At 40.6% G+C, this 14,000-nt stretch overlaps 1 protein-coding gene across 2 annotated transcripts in view; it reads left to right on the top strand.

The window, feature by feature from the left end:
- The window catches only part of chpfa (chondroitin polymerizing factor a), a 39,261-nt gene extending 25,410 nt beyond the window's left edge, over positions 1-13,851 (top strand). The window contains exons 3-5 of one of the 2 annotated variants that reach the window (XM_047046460.1): positions 9,092-9,274; positions 9,450-10,624; positions 11,882-13,851. In XM_047046460.1, the coding sequence (XP_046902416.1) occupies positions 9,092-9,274; positions 9,450-10,624; positions 11,882-11,933 (1,410 nt within the window). In that variant the 3' untranslated portion in view covers positions 11,934-13,851. Of the gene's footprint in view, positions 1-9,091; positions 9,275-9,449; positions 10,835-11,881 lie in introns of those variants that run through there. The other variant, XM_047046459.1, reaches the window with a different exon arrangement.
- The last annotated feature ends 149 nt before the right edge of the window (positions 13,852-14,000 follow it).

A 14,000-nucleotide genomic window follows, 5' to 3' on the forward strand; every position in this document is an offset into this window, starting at 1 on the left:
ACATCAGCCAGTCAAACAAGTTCATATGAAGACTCTTGAGAATGTTTAGTACACAAATCTGAGAAAAAGTTGACAGTAAGATGAAAGGTCGATTTTTTTGTGAATATTTGAAACATGCATCCTTGGCTAATTTCTAGGCAAATTTCCAATGAAATGTGTCCCCTGCTCCTCCCCGTGCGTGCTCCAAATTCTCACACACTCATTCTTCCCATGACACACGCACGGGCTTGGCAAGACGCACACTCAACATTTCAGGAGAGTGTGGGCTGACCAAGCCCCCACTCATTCCTTGAATGTCTGCATAGGCCCTTGAGGACCTTGGTGTCATTGCAGTTCCGATTTGGTATGCAATGGTAAAAAGGTCTCCAAATCTTGAAACATTGATAGTAAAGGCCAAGAGTAACAACCACACTTTAACCAAAGCCCATGTGGATCTTGTTGGTATTGCATTTCCGATTTTGTATGCAATGGTAAAAAGTTAAACAAATTCTGAAACATTGATAGTATAGGCCAAGAGTAATTACCACACCACAAATGGCCCACCATTACCCATAGGTGGCGTTACAGGCCACACCCTAAAGCACAAAGATACAAGACTTTCTGGAATGGATAGGCTAAACAAGCCCGCTCCCTTCACTTCTTGGCTTGAAATAAAGGCCCTTGTGGATCTTGATGGTATTGCATTTCAGATTTGGTATCCCATTGGTAATTCTGCAGCATAGATTTTTCTATACAGTTACAATTTGTCAAGAATATACATTTTTCAATGGTTCGCAGTGTTTGGAGGAATCCGCCATTACTGCTTGCAGTTATATTTTTGTTGATATCTATACTGATATTGGCCGGGTTTCCCAGATTTGTTAAGAAGCTCTTAATGCTCAGAGCTTCCTAGAAGCGTTCTAAGAACGCTCTAGAACGCTCTTAGAACGTTCTTAAGAAGCTCTTAGCATTAAGAGCTTCTTAACAAATCTGGGAAACCCGGCCATTGACAGTTGAATGTCTTAGGAGCGAAAGGATGCCACATCTGTGATAGAAATAAAAGTTTTCAGCCTAGAGAGGACTTATTATAGACACCCCAAAAATCTAAGTGAAAAAATGATGTAGCAGGCTAGTCCATTTTGCCAAAATTCAATTTCTGCAACTCTAAATGCTTCTCAATATCTTGTGTATCCCCCACGTGCTTGTATGCATGCTTGACAACGTTGCGGCATGCTCCTAATGAGACGACGGATGGTGTCTTGTGGGATGTCCTCCCAGATCTGTCAAAGGGCATCAGTGAGCTCCTGTAAAGTCTGATGAGCAATCTGGCAGCGTCTGATGGACCAAAACATAATGTCCCAGAGGTGTTCTATCGGGTTTAGGTCAGGTGATCATGAGGGACATCTAATTGTATTGATTCCTTCATCCTCCAGGTACTGCCTGCATACTCTTGCTACATGAGGCCGGGCATTGTCGTGCATCAGGAGGAACCCAGGACCTACTGCACCAGCATAGGGTCTGACCATGGGTCCAAGGATTTCATCCCGATACCTAATGGCAGTCAGACTGCCGTTCTCTAGCCTGTAGAGGCCTGTGCGTCCCTCCATGGATATGCCTCCCCAGACCATCACTGACCCACCACTAGGGGTGGAACGGTACACTGAAGTCAAGGTTCGGTTCGTACCGCGGTTCAGACATCACGGTTCGGTACGAGTTCGGTACAATGGGGGGAAAAGCAAAACAAAAATGTTGTTGGTTAGTGGTAGCTGATTTAAACTGTTGTATTCTTCTTTTTTTGTTAATCCTATTTTTATTGCTTTCCTACAGGTACACCTGCACTTAGAGATTAATGTTGTGTAATTTTAACTTGTTTAACTACATGCTCTTATGGTTTCTTCCCTTTAGCACTATTTTTTGGTTGTTCACAATATGTACTTCTTGTTTTTTGACTACCCGCAATGCTGTGGGGCTATCTTGTTGTTATTATCAGTGACCTATGCACTTTGTGAAGCTCTCTCTTGGAAGTCGCTTTGGATAAAAGCGTCTGCTAAATGAATAAATGTAAATGTAAATGTAAAAATGCAGAAGCAGGGCTCCAGACTAACTACTGTACATGCAAGTCTTAGCTAAATGTATGATGCGCTTGTCGATCAGTCCTCCTACACCACGACACAATAGGCTACTAGCTGAGCAACAGCGCAAACACAGGCAGGGATACAGTAGCAGCAACGCCGGCCCTGGTCCCTTACATATACAACAAAACACAGACGTTGATGGAGCGCGAGTTGTCAGCTGCACCCTCCTTTTCACTAACGACTGATGGTTGGACTTCTCGTGCTACCGAAAGCTACCTCACGGTGACTGCTCATTTTATTGACTGAGTGGGAAATGAAAGCGTCAGTTCTACAAACACGGCCCCTGTATGAGCAGCACACAAGCACTCACCTAGCTGAGAAGCTACAGAAGGTTGTGGCAGAGTAGAAACTAGAGAGGCCTGGAAATTTGGAATTTATTGGGTGTGTACAACATCAGCACACGTTAGCAACAACTCATAGATACTACGCTCTGGATAAAAGCGTCTGCTAGACTAAATGCACGTTGTAGTAAGACAGCAAAATCAGCGAGCCCTCAGCATTAGTACCGCAGCTAAAAGTCTAGGAAAGTTTAGGCTATTTTTCGCTATACTTGTAATACAAAAATCATAAAAGCCATTGAAGATAGCCTAAGACCTGCACCGCAGACTTGTCCCCTCTGGTTGTGGGGAATTGGATGTGGTCTGGGATGTGGCAAAGTAATGCAGTTGTGACAGCCTGCACAGATCTTGACACTGGGGCCTTGGAGAGCCCATGTCCATCTCCAATGATTCCATGTTGAAGACATGGGGTATTCATTACTTATGTGTTTGTCATTTGTCACAATGTCATTTGTGGCCAATATGTGAGAATTATGAGATTGCAAACATGGTCTTGGAAAGCTGTTGGCCTATGCAAGATTGCAGATATGGTCAGCACTAGAAAATAAGACAGTAAATATGTTGGACTGAGATGCTTGTATTTGTACATTGAATTGTTTAGGCTGCTAGCTGGGACATGCCATGTGTGATACCATTTATAGGCATGGTTTTTAACCTTGTAGTTCAATCAAGTAGTAAATATAGCACTCTATATATATATATATATATATATATATATATATATATATATATATATATTTGCCTATGGAAAGTGGAGTACCATGAAGTTAAAAACCAAGGCACAAGTAATTTGAGAAATAGTTGTTTTATGGGAGTTTGTTCTCCCCGCTCCTGCTCACATGGATCTATAAGGTGAAACACATGTAGGATTGGACAGGCAACACTGAATATATGATACAATACACAATTCAGCCTTTACTTAATTTAAATAAGCATTGTATGCTTAGGCTATAAGGTAACCTAAATTTGACACTACCTTTTTGAATGGGCAGAAGAATAGGCACAGAAATGGAGGGCCTTGTGAACTTCATTTCTTCAAACAAGAGCTTCCTCACCTCAATTTGGAGACAAGCCCACTTAAATTCCAAGACCTCCTATTGGTATTTAGCATCCTGTGTTGCTGATTGCAGGGTCCTAACACCGGTGTAAAACTCAGATGCAGCATAGTTTGCACGTTCACCTTATTGTCTTTGCCTTCATGTAGCATCATACAATTGTAGTCGGTGAATCGAAAGGCCAGAGACACTTGGTGTTCGTCCCTGGCTTGGGAACCACAATTCACCTTAGGTTAGATTCTCAGGGAGATAATTGACTCGTTAATATCTGACTCCAATTTTAAGACACGTGCACAAGTGCGTTACCTGTAACCTCGAGCGCTAAACAGTTAATGACATGAAACTCTGACGTAGGTAAAAATCGTCTGCTTGATCAGAGCACCAACCCTAAAGTATGCGTGTTCACTAAACAGTCGTTTATCTCTACTATAATATAGATTTAACCATAGTCGACCTAGTAGGATATGTAATCGATCACTCAGAGGCCCCGGTAAATTCCTTCGGAGCGTGGAGATCCACTGTAAGTGACTCAGAGGCCTTAAGTTAAAACCTACTCAAAAGTCTATGTTTATAATCAGTTAGCCGCATCAACCAGACTAGATCTAAGTTTTCACCGCCGTAGCCTGATAGATAAGTTTCAAAGAGAACAAGTAACGTCAAAATGCACAATAATAGTTTATTATCTAAATAGTAAGATAATCAATACAATGATAATGAAATATCATCAAATACAAAACATACCTTCAGAGCAATGGTTAACAAAGGTATGTCACAATGAAGACTAGGCGCCTAACGCACCGGAGCTGTATCGTAAACAAAACTCGAAGTGTTTGGTAAAACTTCTTCCTATATACACCCAAACCTGACTAAAATGGGGACACCGGTCACATGATTGAAAAGTTGTCTAACGCATACAAATTCAAATTGGATCATTAATCAAGGATGCAGTAGACCAAGTGGTGCCCTTGCAAGACAAGGGAATATGTTAAACACATGTTGGTCTGCTGTAAGCACAAACTCTGTAAACCCTGTACATGTACATGTTACAGTATTACAATTATTACTAGCATGTAATACATAAAATAAGAAACAAAAGCACATCAAACATGACATTAAAAGCTGTTTAGAACCTTATTTTCAAGAACACAACTTTTAATGATAATTTCAGAGTCTTCCTCTGTCCGCCTTCCTCTTCAACTGTTGAGACCACCTCTCCAGAGGTGTGTCATTAAGGTGTGATTTGTCATTTTAGCATTCATGCAAATCAACAACTGTCCCAGACGAGTGTCTGGGTGAACAGTGACAAAGGGGCTGCCAAAACGGCCCTACACAATGTACATTGAAAAGTATTCAAATAAGTAGCCTATAGTAAATGTGAAGTTTTCTGTCGCTACAGAAAACTTCACATTTATTATAGGCTACTTATTTGATACACAATACACATTTTTTGTGTACCGTAATTTGTCAAATATTTTGGTTAAAGTTGCGTCAGAAGAATCACATTTCAGTACAATGGACAGCGTCTTGTTAAGTGCAACTTAAGAGACACGTACGATGGTTATCCTTACGAGCATGTTCGGTAAACGCAAGCAAGAAATAACGATGGATCGTTATTTTGATCGTAGAGAACCCTCGTAACAGCTACGATCCATCGTTAACGGGAAACGCAGCCCAGATCATTATCAGAGAAGAGCAATTTCATTCATGCAATACCCTGATAAAAAACTGTTCCTTAAATTTTTTGGAGCAGTGTATTTAAGACTTTGTGGTCAATGTCTATGTTCTGTAGAGCACTTATCCGCCCAGTGATTGTCTTCTTTGTTAGGCTTAACGACGGTTGCTAGCTTTGTTTGCTAACATTACCTGGCACTAATCACACATGAACACAATGCTCAATAAGTCTCAAACTATTTAAGACTTCAATGTCTATGTTCTGTAGAGCACTTATCCGCCCAAGTACTTCTACAAAATCCCCAATGTGTGCCAAAATGATATCCCCAGACAAGCCATGCTGATAAATTTGATCTACTAAGGCCAGCATGCCATCTCTAACACCACTTTATGACTTCCATATTCTCTTGAATCTAGGTCTCCCTGTCTGCCTTCAATCTTGTACAGCTGCTTTGGTCTGAAGATAACCACGCCCCTCTCGTTTGCATGTTGGATTGGAAATATATGCAGCACATAAATAATTGTGGTGTTTGGAAATAAAAGTCTCAAAAATGAATAAATGTGGCATTCGGAAATAAAAGTCCCATGAAATAAATAAATGTTGTCTTTACAAAAACATCATTTTGAAATAAGTAAATGTATTTATTTATTGATGTAGGTAAATGGATTCAGCTATATAATTATATGATGCTATATTTATATATTTATTGCCATCTTTTTTAATTTCAGAATTTATTTCATAGCCATATTTATTTATTTAATCTTGACTAACACAGCGTTCCATATCAATGGACTTCGAGGTTCACTGTATGTCCATTTTACCCACAGAACTGTCGTTATTCAGCTATGACAAGGTAAACTCGGTTTTGCATTCAATGACCCCTTTAAATTGACCTGGAACTAGGGTTGGGTATTGTTTCAATTTAATCAATTCCGATTCTGTTTTTTTTTCTTCTGGTTCACCTTAACCCTAATCTACGTTTACATTTATTCATTTAGCAGACGCTTTTATCCAAAGCGACTTCCAAGAGAGAGCTTTACAAAGTGCATAAGTCAATGATCATAAACAACGAGAGAGCCCAAATAATATTGCGGGTAGCCAAAACATGAAGCATACATTGTGAAAAGCAAATAAGTGCCAATGGGAAGAACCAGAAGAGCATGTAGTTAAACAAATTACAATTAAACAACATGATTGTCAAAAGTGTGAGTGTACCTGGAGGGAAGCAAGCAACAATAATATAATTCACAGCGAGCACAAGTACTTCAATCAGTTACAGCTAACCAACAAGTGCAACAATTCCCTCAATAAGTGTCATTGTGTTCCTGGAGGAAATAAACGAACATCTGATCCAACAAATTTAAGTACCGTTGTACTCACATACTCTATCATAGAAAAACTGGTCACCAGGGCCCAATTGTCCAAAAAGTTTAATCTGGATCAGAATTTTGAAATCCCATCTTTTGCTATCCAGGATCAAGTAATCAATCTTACTTTTGTGCAGTTTTTTTAAAGCGATTTGTTCGCTTTGTGATTTGTTCCTCTGCCAGAAGAATCTGTACTTCTGCTCTTTCATATAAATAAATGTATATGCACTACATGATACAAATACATTTTATTTGACCAATTTAAAGTTTTATTACATTTTGATCCTGAAATCCACCTTGAATCCACCCTTCTGCTGGGATCAGAATGATCTTGATTTTTTTGATCAAAGGTATCACAGTCCTACTAAAAAGTTTTTAACAACACATATTAAAGGTTTGATCCAGATCAAAACCAAGACTGGATTACGTGATTTCATCCAATTTCAGAATCCTTATTTTTATTTTGAACAACCCATTTTTAAGATTTGATCCAATCCGATCAGATCACTTCTGAACAACTGGCCCCAGAAAATTGTCTGTGGCAATGCTCTAATCCTCAACATCCATCCATTAATTTCTATTGGCTATATTTCGCCACAAAATAGCTTATCTGTGAGCTGTCTGACGAATTAGTCTGAGCAATTTTTGCCTTTTTTGTGCCCCTCACATTTTAATTTCATTTTGGTTGGGCGATCATTTGATGTAGAGGCAGTAAGATAGAAACTTTATGGCTTTATATTTGAACTGTAAAGTCAACCAATCAGCCTGTAGCCATGTGAAAGGCTCAACCGGGGGAGTTAGGAACCGAAATTAGGAATAGAAATGTGCGCGTCTTATCGAATCCACGGTTCTTGGAAATTTGGAACCGGTTCTAAAATGGAACCGGTTCTTGATACATAAGGCCAAATCCCAATTCTCTGCCTTACCCCTAGCCATTAGTTTTGCGCGTTCACGTGAGAGTAAGGGCTGTCCCAATACTCGTTTTGATCAAGGGGTATATTCGTTTTGATCAAGGGGTAGGGTTAAGGGCTAGGGGTACATACCCCTTAAAACCAAGTGTTTTTGGGAGCTTACTTGAAACCAAGGGGTATGTGAAGACTGCGCCACCGGCAACGATGGCGGCCAGATCATCCAGAGAGTCCGATAAATGTAATATTTTTGTCTTAAATAACTGATTTAAAACTTGTTTTGTGCTTTACACAGTCCTGTACATATATATTTGCAACCATGGTCTTAATTGAAACGTTTTAATTGAAATCGCTAGTTTGACAACAGTCCCGCATTTCTCTCACTAGCCTTGAATGGACTCCATGCATGTCTACAGTTTTAACTAAACTCCATTCGCATTGAATTTAGTTTGATATCAGTGCATAACACTACTTGCATTGGAGACATCGATACATGCTAGATGACCTAACCGTAACCAAGTGGCGTCCCATTTCATAGGGGTATCTAACCCCTCAGACTCAGTTTCAAGGGCTAGGGGTAAACTAAGGGATAGGGGTAAGAGGTAGGGGTCAGACAGAGTGTTGGGATTCGGCCCTAACCCTCCCTGCAATGCAATTGTCCCCCATTTTAAATGTATTACTGATCATTTGCTTTTTTATTTTAGTTCGCTGTAGGGTTGTGCGATATGACCAAAATCTCATATCCTGATATAGATCTTTTCATATCCCGATAAGACACATAGCACAATATGGCAAATGTTCTTAAAGTTCAATTAATAAATAGTTATTTAAAATGACTACATGGAGAGGCCAATATTTTATTTAAAAAAATTATTAGACAAATAAAAAGAACTTACTCATATTTGATTTCAAATGTTTAAGTCAAAGAATTGCAACCATTTTGGTCGCATATGCTCCTGAAATGTTATCTGTGCAACCTCAAAATAGATTTGGGAGAGTAGCAGACTACTTCTAGGCTTCATAATTCACTGGACAGGTTTAAGTGGACACTGCACCTTTGAAGGGCGCAGTGAGGTGTGGGCTACGTTGTGGGTAGCTAGCTACGTTTTCTGTTAAAGTATTGTCTTTGTTGGCCTGCTTGAATAAACGACACACAAAGCTGTCTGTGTGCCAAAAGGGAAAAGTTTGCCGACCTTCCGTTTTTCCTACTCCTTACAGAAGCATGTGTGCGAGTGCAAATAACTATTGTGGTGCGTCATGTTTTAATTTCTCTACAAAATGCTTGCTAATTGCACAGTAGTATGTGCCTGCTGTGAGCTCATACAGTGACCGGTCCACCGTTCTATACAATGTTACATAACCAATTAAACTTAATCTTCAGACAAAATGCAACCATTTGGTCGCAGTCTAGAGACCTCGCTCATAATTGTTTTTGGCACTCATGTACAGTGGTTTAAATCGTCTCACATATCCATCAGTAACACCAAGTCTGTGTTCTGTTCCATGTGAAATGTGTTGGGTCTCTAAGGTCAGAGAAAACAATACCTTTTAAGAAAGTCATGTTTTGACATTTTACCTGTGTGTTTTCTCCCACTGCATGTTTACGACTGGCCAACATTCCGTTGTTTTGATTTCAGGGTCTGCAGTATGACCATTACAAACTGGGCAAGAATGCTGATCCAAGTACAGAGGAGAACGTGCAGTTCAAGAATGCCTTAACCGTTCACCCAGTGTCTGACCCGGAGCAGATGTACCGGCTGCACAGACACTTCACTAAGATAGAACTTCGGAGGACTTACGACGAGATCACCAAGCTGCAGGTAAACCATGCCCTTAAAGCCCTCTCTTTGCTATCATTAGGTCTTCACAGATTCAGCTGAAGATTATTTTGACTAGCTCAAAGAGTCTGAGTGTGTTGTATTGTGTCATCACTATTCCAGGACATTCATAGACCATTCTGTCCATGTATTGTAAAATGTCTTCCTGTCTCCACAGGCCGAGATCAAGAATGTCAGTAAGGTTGCATTCGATGGAAACCGGAGTTCCCAGTGGCCAGTGGGGATCAGCCCTCCCTTTGAGCCCAAGTCTCGGTTTGAGGTTCTCAGGTGGGACTACTTTACAGAGGAGCAGATCTACTCCTGCATCGACGGTTCCCCCAAGTGCGAGCTGCGTGGGGTTGACCGCCTAGATGTGGCGGATGTCATTGATGTGGCAATGGGGGAGCTGAACAAGAAGTACAAGCCGGTCCTCCATCTGAAGAAGCAGCATCTCGTCAATGGCTACAGGCGCTTCGATCCGACCCGAGGAATGGAGTACACTCTGGACCTGCAGCTGGAGGTGGTCAACCAGAAAGGCCGTAGCAGATCCATCACCAAAAGGGTCCATCTGGTGCGTCCCCTGAGCCGTATTGAAATCATCCCCATGCCCTATGTCACGGAGGCCACTAGGATCCACATCATCTTACCTTTGAACCTTCAGGACCAAAACGACGTCAACCATTTCTTGGAAGTGTTTGCCTCGAATGCCTTCGAGACCAGCGAAAACACCATCCTAACGTTCTTGTTTATCTATGACCCACTAGAGGCCCAACAGGTCAACCAGAACGACATATTTGCAGGCGTGAAGGCCCAGATCAATGCCTATGAACACAAGTACCCCACGGTGAAGATCCCATGGATCAGTGTGAAGACGGAAACCCCTTCCCAGATCAAGTTCATGGACATAATCTCCAAGAAGCACCCATTGGACACTCTGTTCTTCATCGCGAACGTCAACACCAATGTCAATGCTGAGTTCCTCAACCGTTGCCGAATGAACTCCATCAACAACTGGCAGGTGTTCTTCCCCATTCACTTCCAGGACTACAACCCGGACCTGGCCTACCACAACATGCAGCCCCCAGCCACCATTGACCTGGTGAAGGACGCAGGCCTCTTCGACCGCAGCTCCTTTGAGGAAGCCTGCTTCTACAACTCTGACTACATGACAACGCGGACACACATGGCCGCCGATGTGCAGGAGAACGAGGAGATCCTGGAAACCCTGGATATCTATGACATGTTCGTCAAGTACTCAGTCCTGCACGTGTTCAGGGCGGTGGAACCCGCCTTGCACCAGCAGTACCGATACCAGGCCTGCAACCCGAGGCTCAGTGAAGACATCTACCACAGGTGTGTCCAAAGCAACCTGGTCAGCATGGGGTCACGCTCACAACTTGCCATGCTGTTGTTTGAACAAGAGCAAGGGAATAGCACTTGAGCCTATCCCTGAAACTCTTAATAAACTCCCAAGTGTACATGTGTGATAGGGGTGGAACGGTACATGTATTCGTACCGAACCGTACGGTACGGGCGTCACGGTTCGGCTCGGCTCGTGAAATTGCACGGAGAATACACGGTATAAAAATTTATAAAACTTGCGTGCAAATTAATTAATGTAATGCGGAACTACTGTAAGATATTTGTGTTCTTTAGGGACAATCTGTAGCCCCGCCTTAGCTCTGAAACTGATTGGTGCCGCCACCTGTGTAGCGAGCTGTGCCTGAGTGAGTCAGAGATAGCTAGCAGCAGCAGCACTAAAGACATAGCCTATGCAACGCTAGTGCGTAATATGAATGTTCGTAGTGTAAGTATAGCGAAAAATAGACTAAACTTTCCTAGACTTTTAGCTGCGGTACTAATGCTGAGGGCTCGCTGATATTGCGGTCTTACTAGAACGTGCATTTAGTCTAGCAGACGCTTTTATCCAGAGCGTAGTATCTATGAGTTGTTGCTAACGTGTGCTGATGTTGTACACACCCAATAAATTCCAAATTTCCAGGCCTCTCTAGTTTCTACTCTGCCACAACCTTCTGTAGCTTCTCAGCTAGGTGAGTAATTGTGTGCTACTCATACAGGGACCGTGTTTGTAGAACTGACGCTTTCATTTCCCACTCAGTCAATAAAATGAGCAGTCACCGTGAGGTAGCTTTCGGTAGCACGAGAAGTCCAACCATCAGTCGTTAGTGAAAAGGAGGGTGCAGCTGACAACTCGCGCTCCATCAACGTCGGTGTTTTGTTGTATATGTAAGGGACCAGGGCCGGCGTTGCTGCTACTGTATCCCTGCCTGTGTTTGCGCTGTTGCTCAGCTAGTAGCCTATTGTGTCGTGGTGTAGGAGGACTGATCGACAAGCGCATCATACATTTAGCTAAGACTTGCATGTACAGTAGTTAGTCTGGAGCCCTGCTTCTGCATTTTTGTTTTGCTTTTCCCCCCATAGTACCGAACTCGTACCGAACCGTGATGTCTGAACCGCGGTACGAACCGAACTGTGACTTCAGTGTACCGTTCCACCCCTAATGTGTGAGTGTATATGTGCAAATTAAAGTGTGTATACAATCAGATGCAGTACATTCCTAAAGAAAGCTTTTTTGCTAAATGTTTACAGGGCAAATGTGCTGTCCATATCAGAGAGATGTTGGAACCAAATGTGTGGATGATTCCACATTATCAAGCGAGGAGCATAAGCTTTGTCATGACAGGTCACCTTTGACATGGTTGTTTTACACTACAAAGATTCCTTACGGGTATGGCTTTAAGATTTACAGCTTTCGATACTTGCCTGTTTGCATTTAAGTCATCTCTGACCATAGCACATTTCTGTAGATGTGCCTTCAATATGATCCCTCTGCCACTCCTTCATATTGTTAGTTATATTGTCATAATTAAACATTTCATAATTGATACATATGTCAATAGTTGCACAGAACATTAAAAGTTAAAACACATGTTATCATATTTTCCCTTACATTTCCCACACTATATGCAGTTTTACTTTTCAATCAGACATTATTTAACATCAAACCCTTTTTTATTATGCAGTAAGAGATCAATCATATTTTGAAATGGTACTATGTTGGTAACATGTTGTTATTTTAGCACTGACATGTTTAAGAGATTATTATATTATACGAAAAGTTGTTACCATAGCAATGTCCAGATATGATCTTCATGCTTTGAAAGACTTAGAATAGACTGTCTGGACAAGTCTTGTATGTCGCAGAAGGTCAAGTTTGTTGTGGTAATCGAGCACATGGATGTGGTCATGGATATTCTACCAGTATAGTCCTAGTGATGAAGCAAAAGACAGGACTTTTTGACGATAAACCATAATAAATATTTATTTAAATAAATATTTGAACATGGTTGAAATTTAGTATGTAGGCTAGTTTAGTAATGTATACTTGACATGAATGTTACCTGTCCAGAACAACCAAAGGAATAGGATATTCCTAATGTCCTATGTCATAAATGTCTTTGCCATGGCCACTTTTCATCCAATTTACATTTTAACCCATAAAATGTTAACATATGTTACATAGAATGGGTTGTGGGCACGTATGTCTAAATGTATTCCATGCAACCAACAGCTCTGCATTCTTTCAGTGTTGTCCAGACAGATGCCTTCAGGGAAGTGGATGTAGCTGGTAATAGATGTTTTAAGCAAGTATGTGCAATATTGTATAGATGATGATGATTGATGATGATGGTGAAATCGGATGATTGTCCAATTGAGGACGGCTAATTTCAAAATGTGCTGCAAGTATAGTAACATGATAAATATTTATCAAATTATTACAAAAGCAGTGTACTCTGTCACTCCACGCTGACTGTGACATGGCCTACATTAAAACTTAACTCGCAATGACAGTTTTGTTTTGTGTTAATTGATACACTTGAATACACTGTAAATGTATTTGATTTAAACAATATTGTATTTTTTTGAGAAAAACACTAAATACTTTTAATCTTTCATGAAATTAATGCAAATATAAAATATATAAGCCTATATTTGTGTGTAATTGCATACAGATTTCTGTATGTTTATGTTCATAATTTCACTAAAACCGAATGAGATTACATTACGCAAATGTAATGCAGAAACTCAAATAGATTGCCACAGTATTCCCAGTGTGTATGTAGAATATATATCTATATATGTTTCTAAGTGTACTACGCTCTGGATTTTACTTTTGTCTGTTGAGTTTGACGGGTAGTATTTTACTACCAGTAGAATTCCAATATGGGATTCATTTATGAATCATCCATTTGAAATGTGCCGCGTATCACAATGCATTTCCAATTATTGTGTTAATGATGACCATTACTCGTCGACCTTGACAGTTCGTAAGTTAAATGTGTATCTTTCTTTTTTAAAGCAGCCAAACTAAGACTGTACAGGCTGAATAGGTCCTGTTTCTTGTATCAACGAGAAACATTTACTGGTTCCTTTTGTGCTTCAAAAGTTATTAGGCATGAAGAGTAACATGTATAATCTTTAACATACATATAAATTATAAATGAAACATTTACTGTGACTTAACTGTAAATATAAAATAAACCAAATTTAATTATGAACATGTCTTGATTTTCTTCTGTATTGTTTGATGTTGAGGCAGGAGTAAGTGGCTATATGTAGCGTTCTGTGAAGTTGACGACACTGTCCTTTAGGTGTCACCAAATGAGCTCTTTCATCCACAGTGCCCTTACCAGTGTGGTTAAATCGT

Source organism: Hypomesus transpacificus, chromosome 23, assembly GCF_021917145.1.
Source record: "Hypomesus transpacificus isolate Combined female chromosome 23, fHypTra1, whole genome shotgun sequence".
Classification (NCBI taxonomy): Eukaryota; Metazoa; Chordata; class Actinopteri; order Osmeriformes; family Osmeridae; genus Hypomesus; species Hypomesus transpacificus.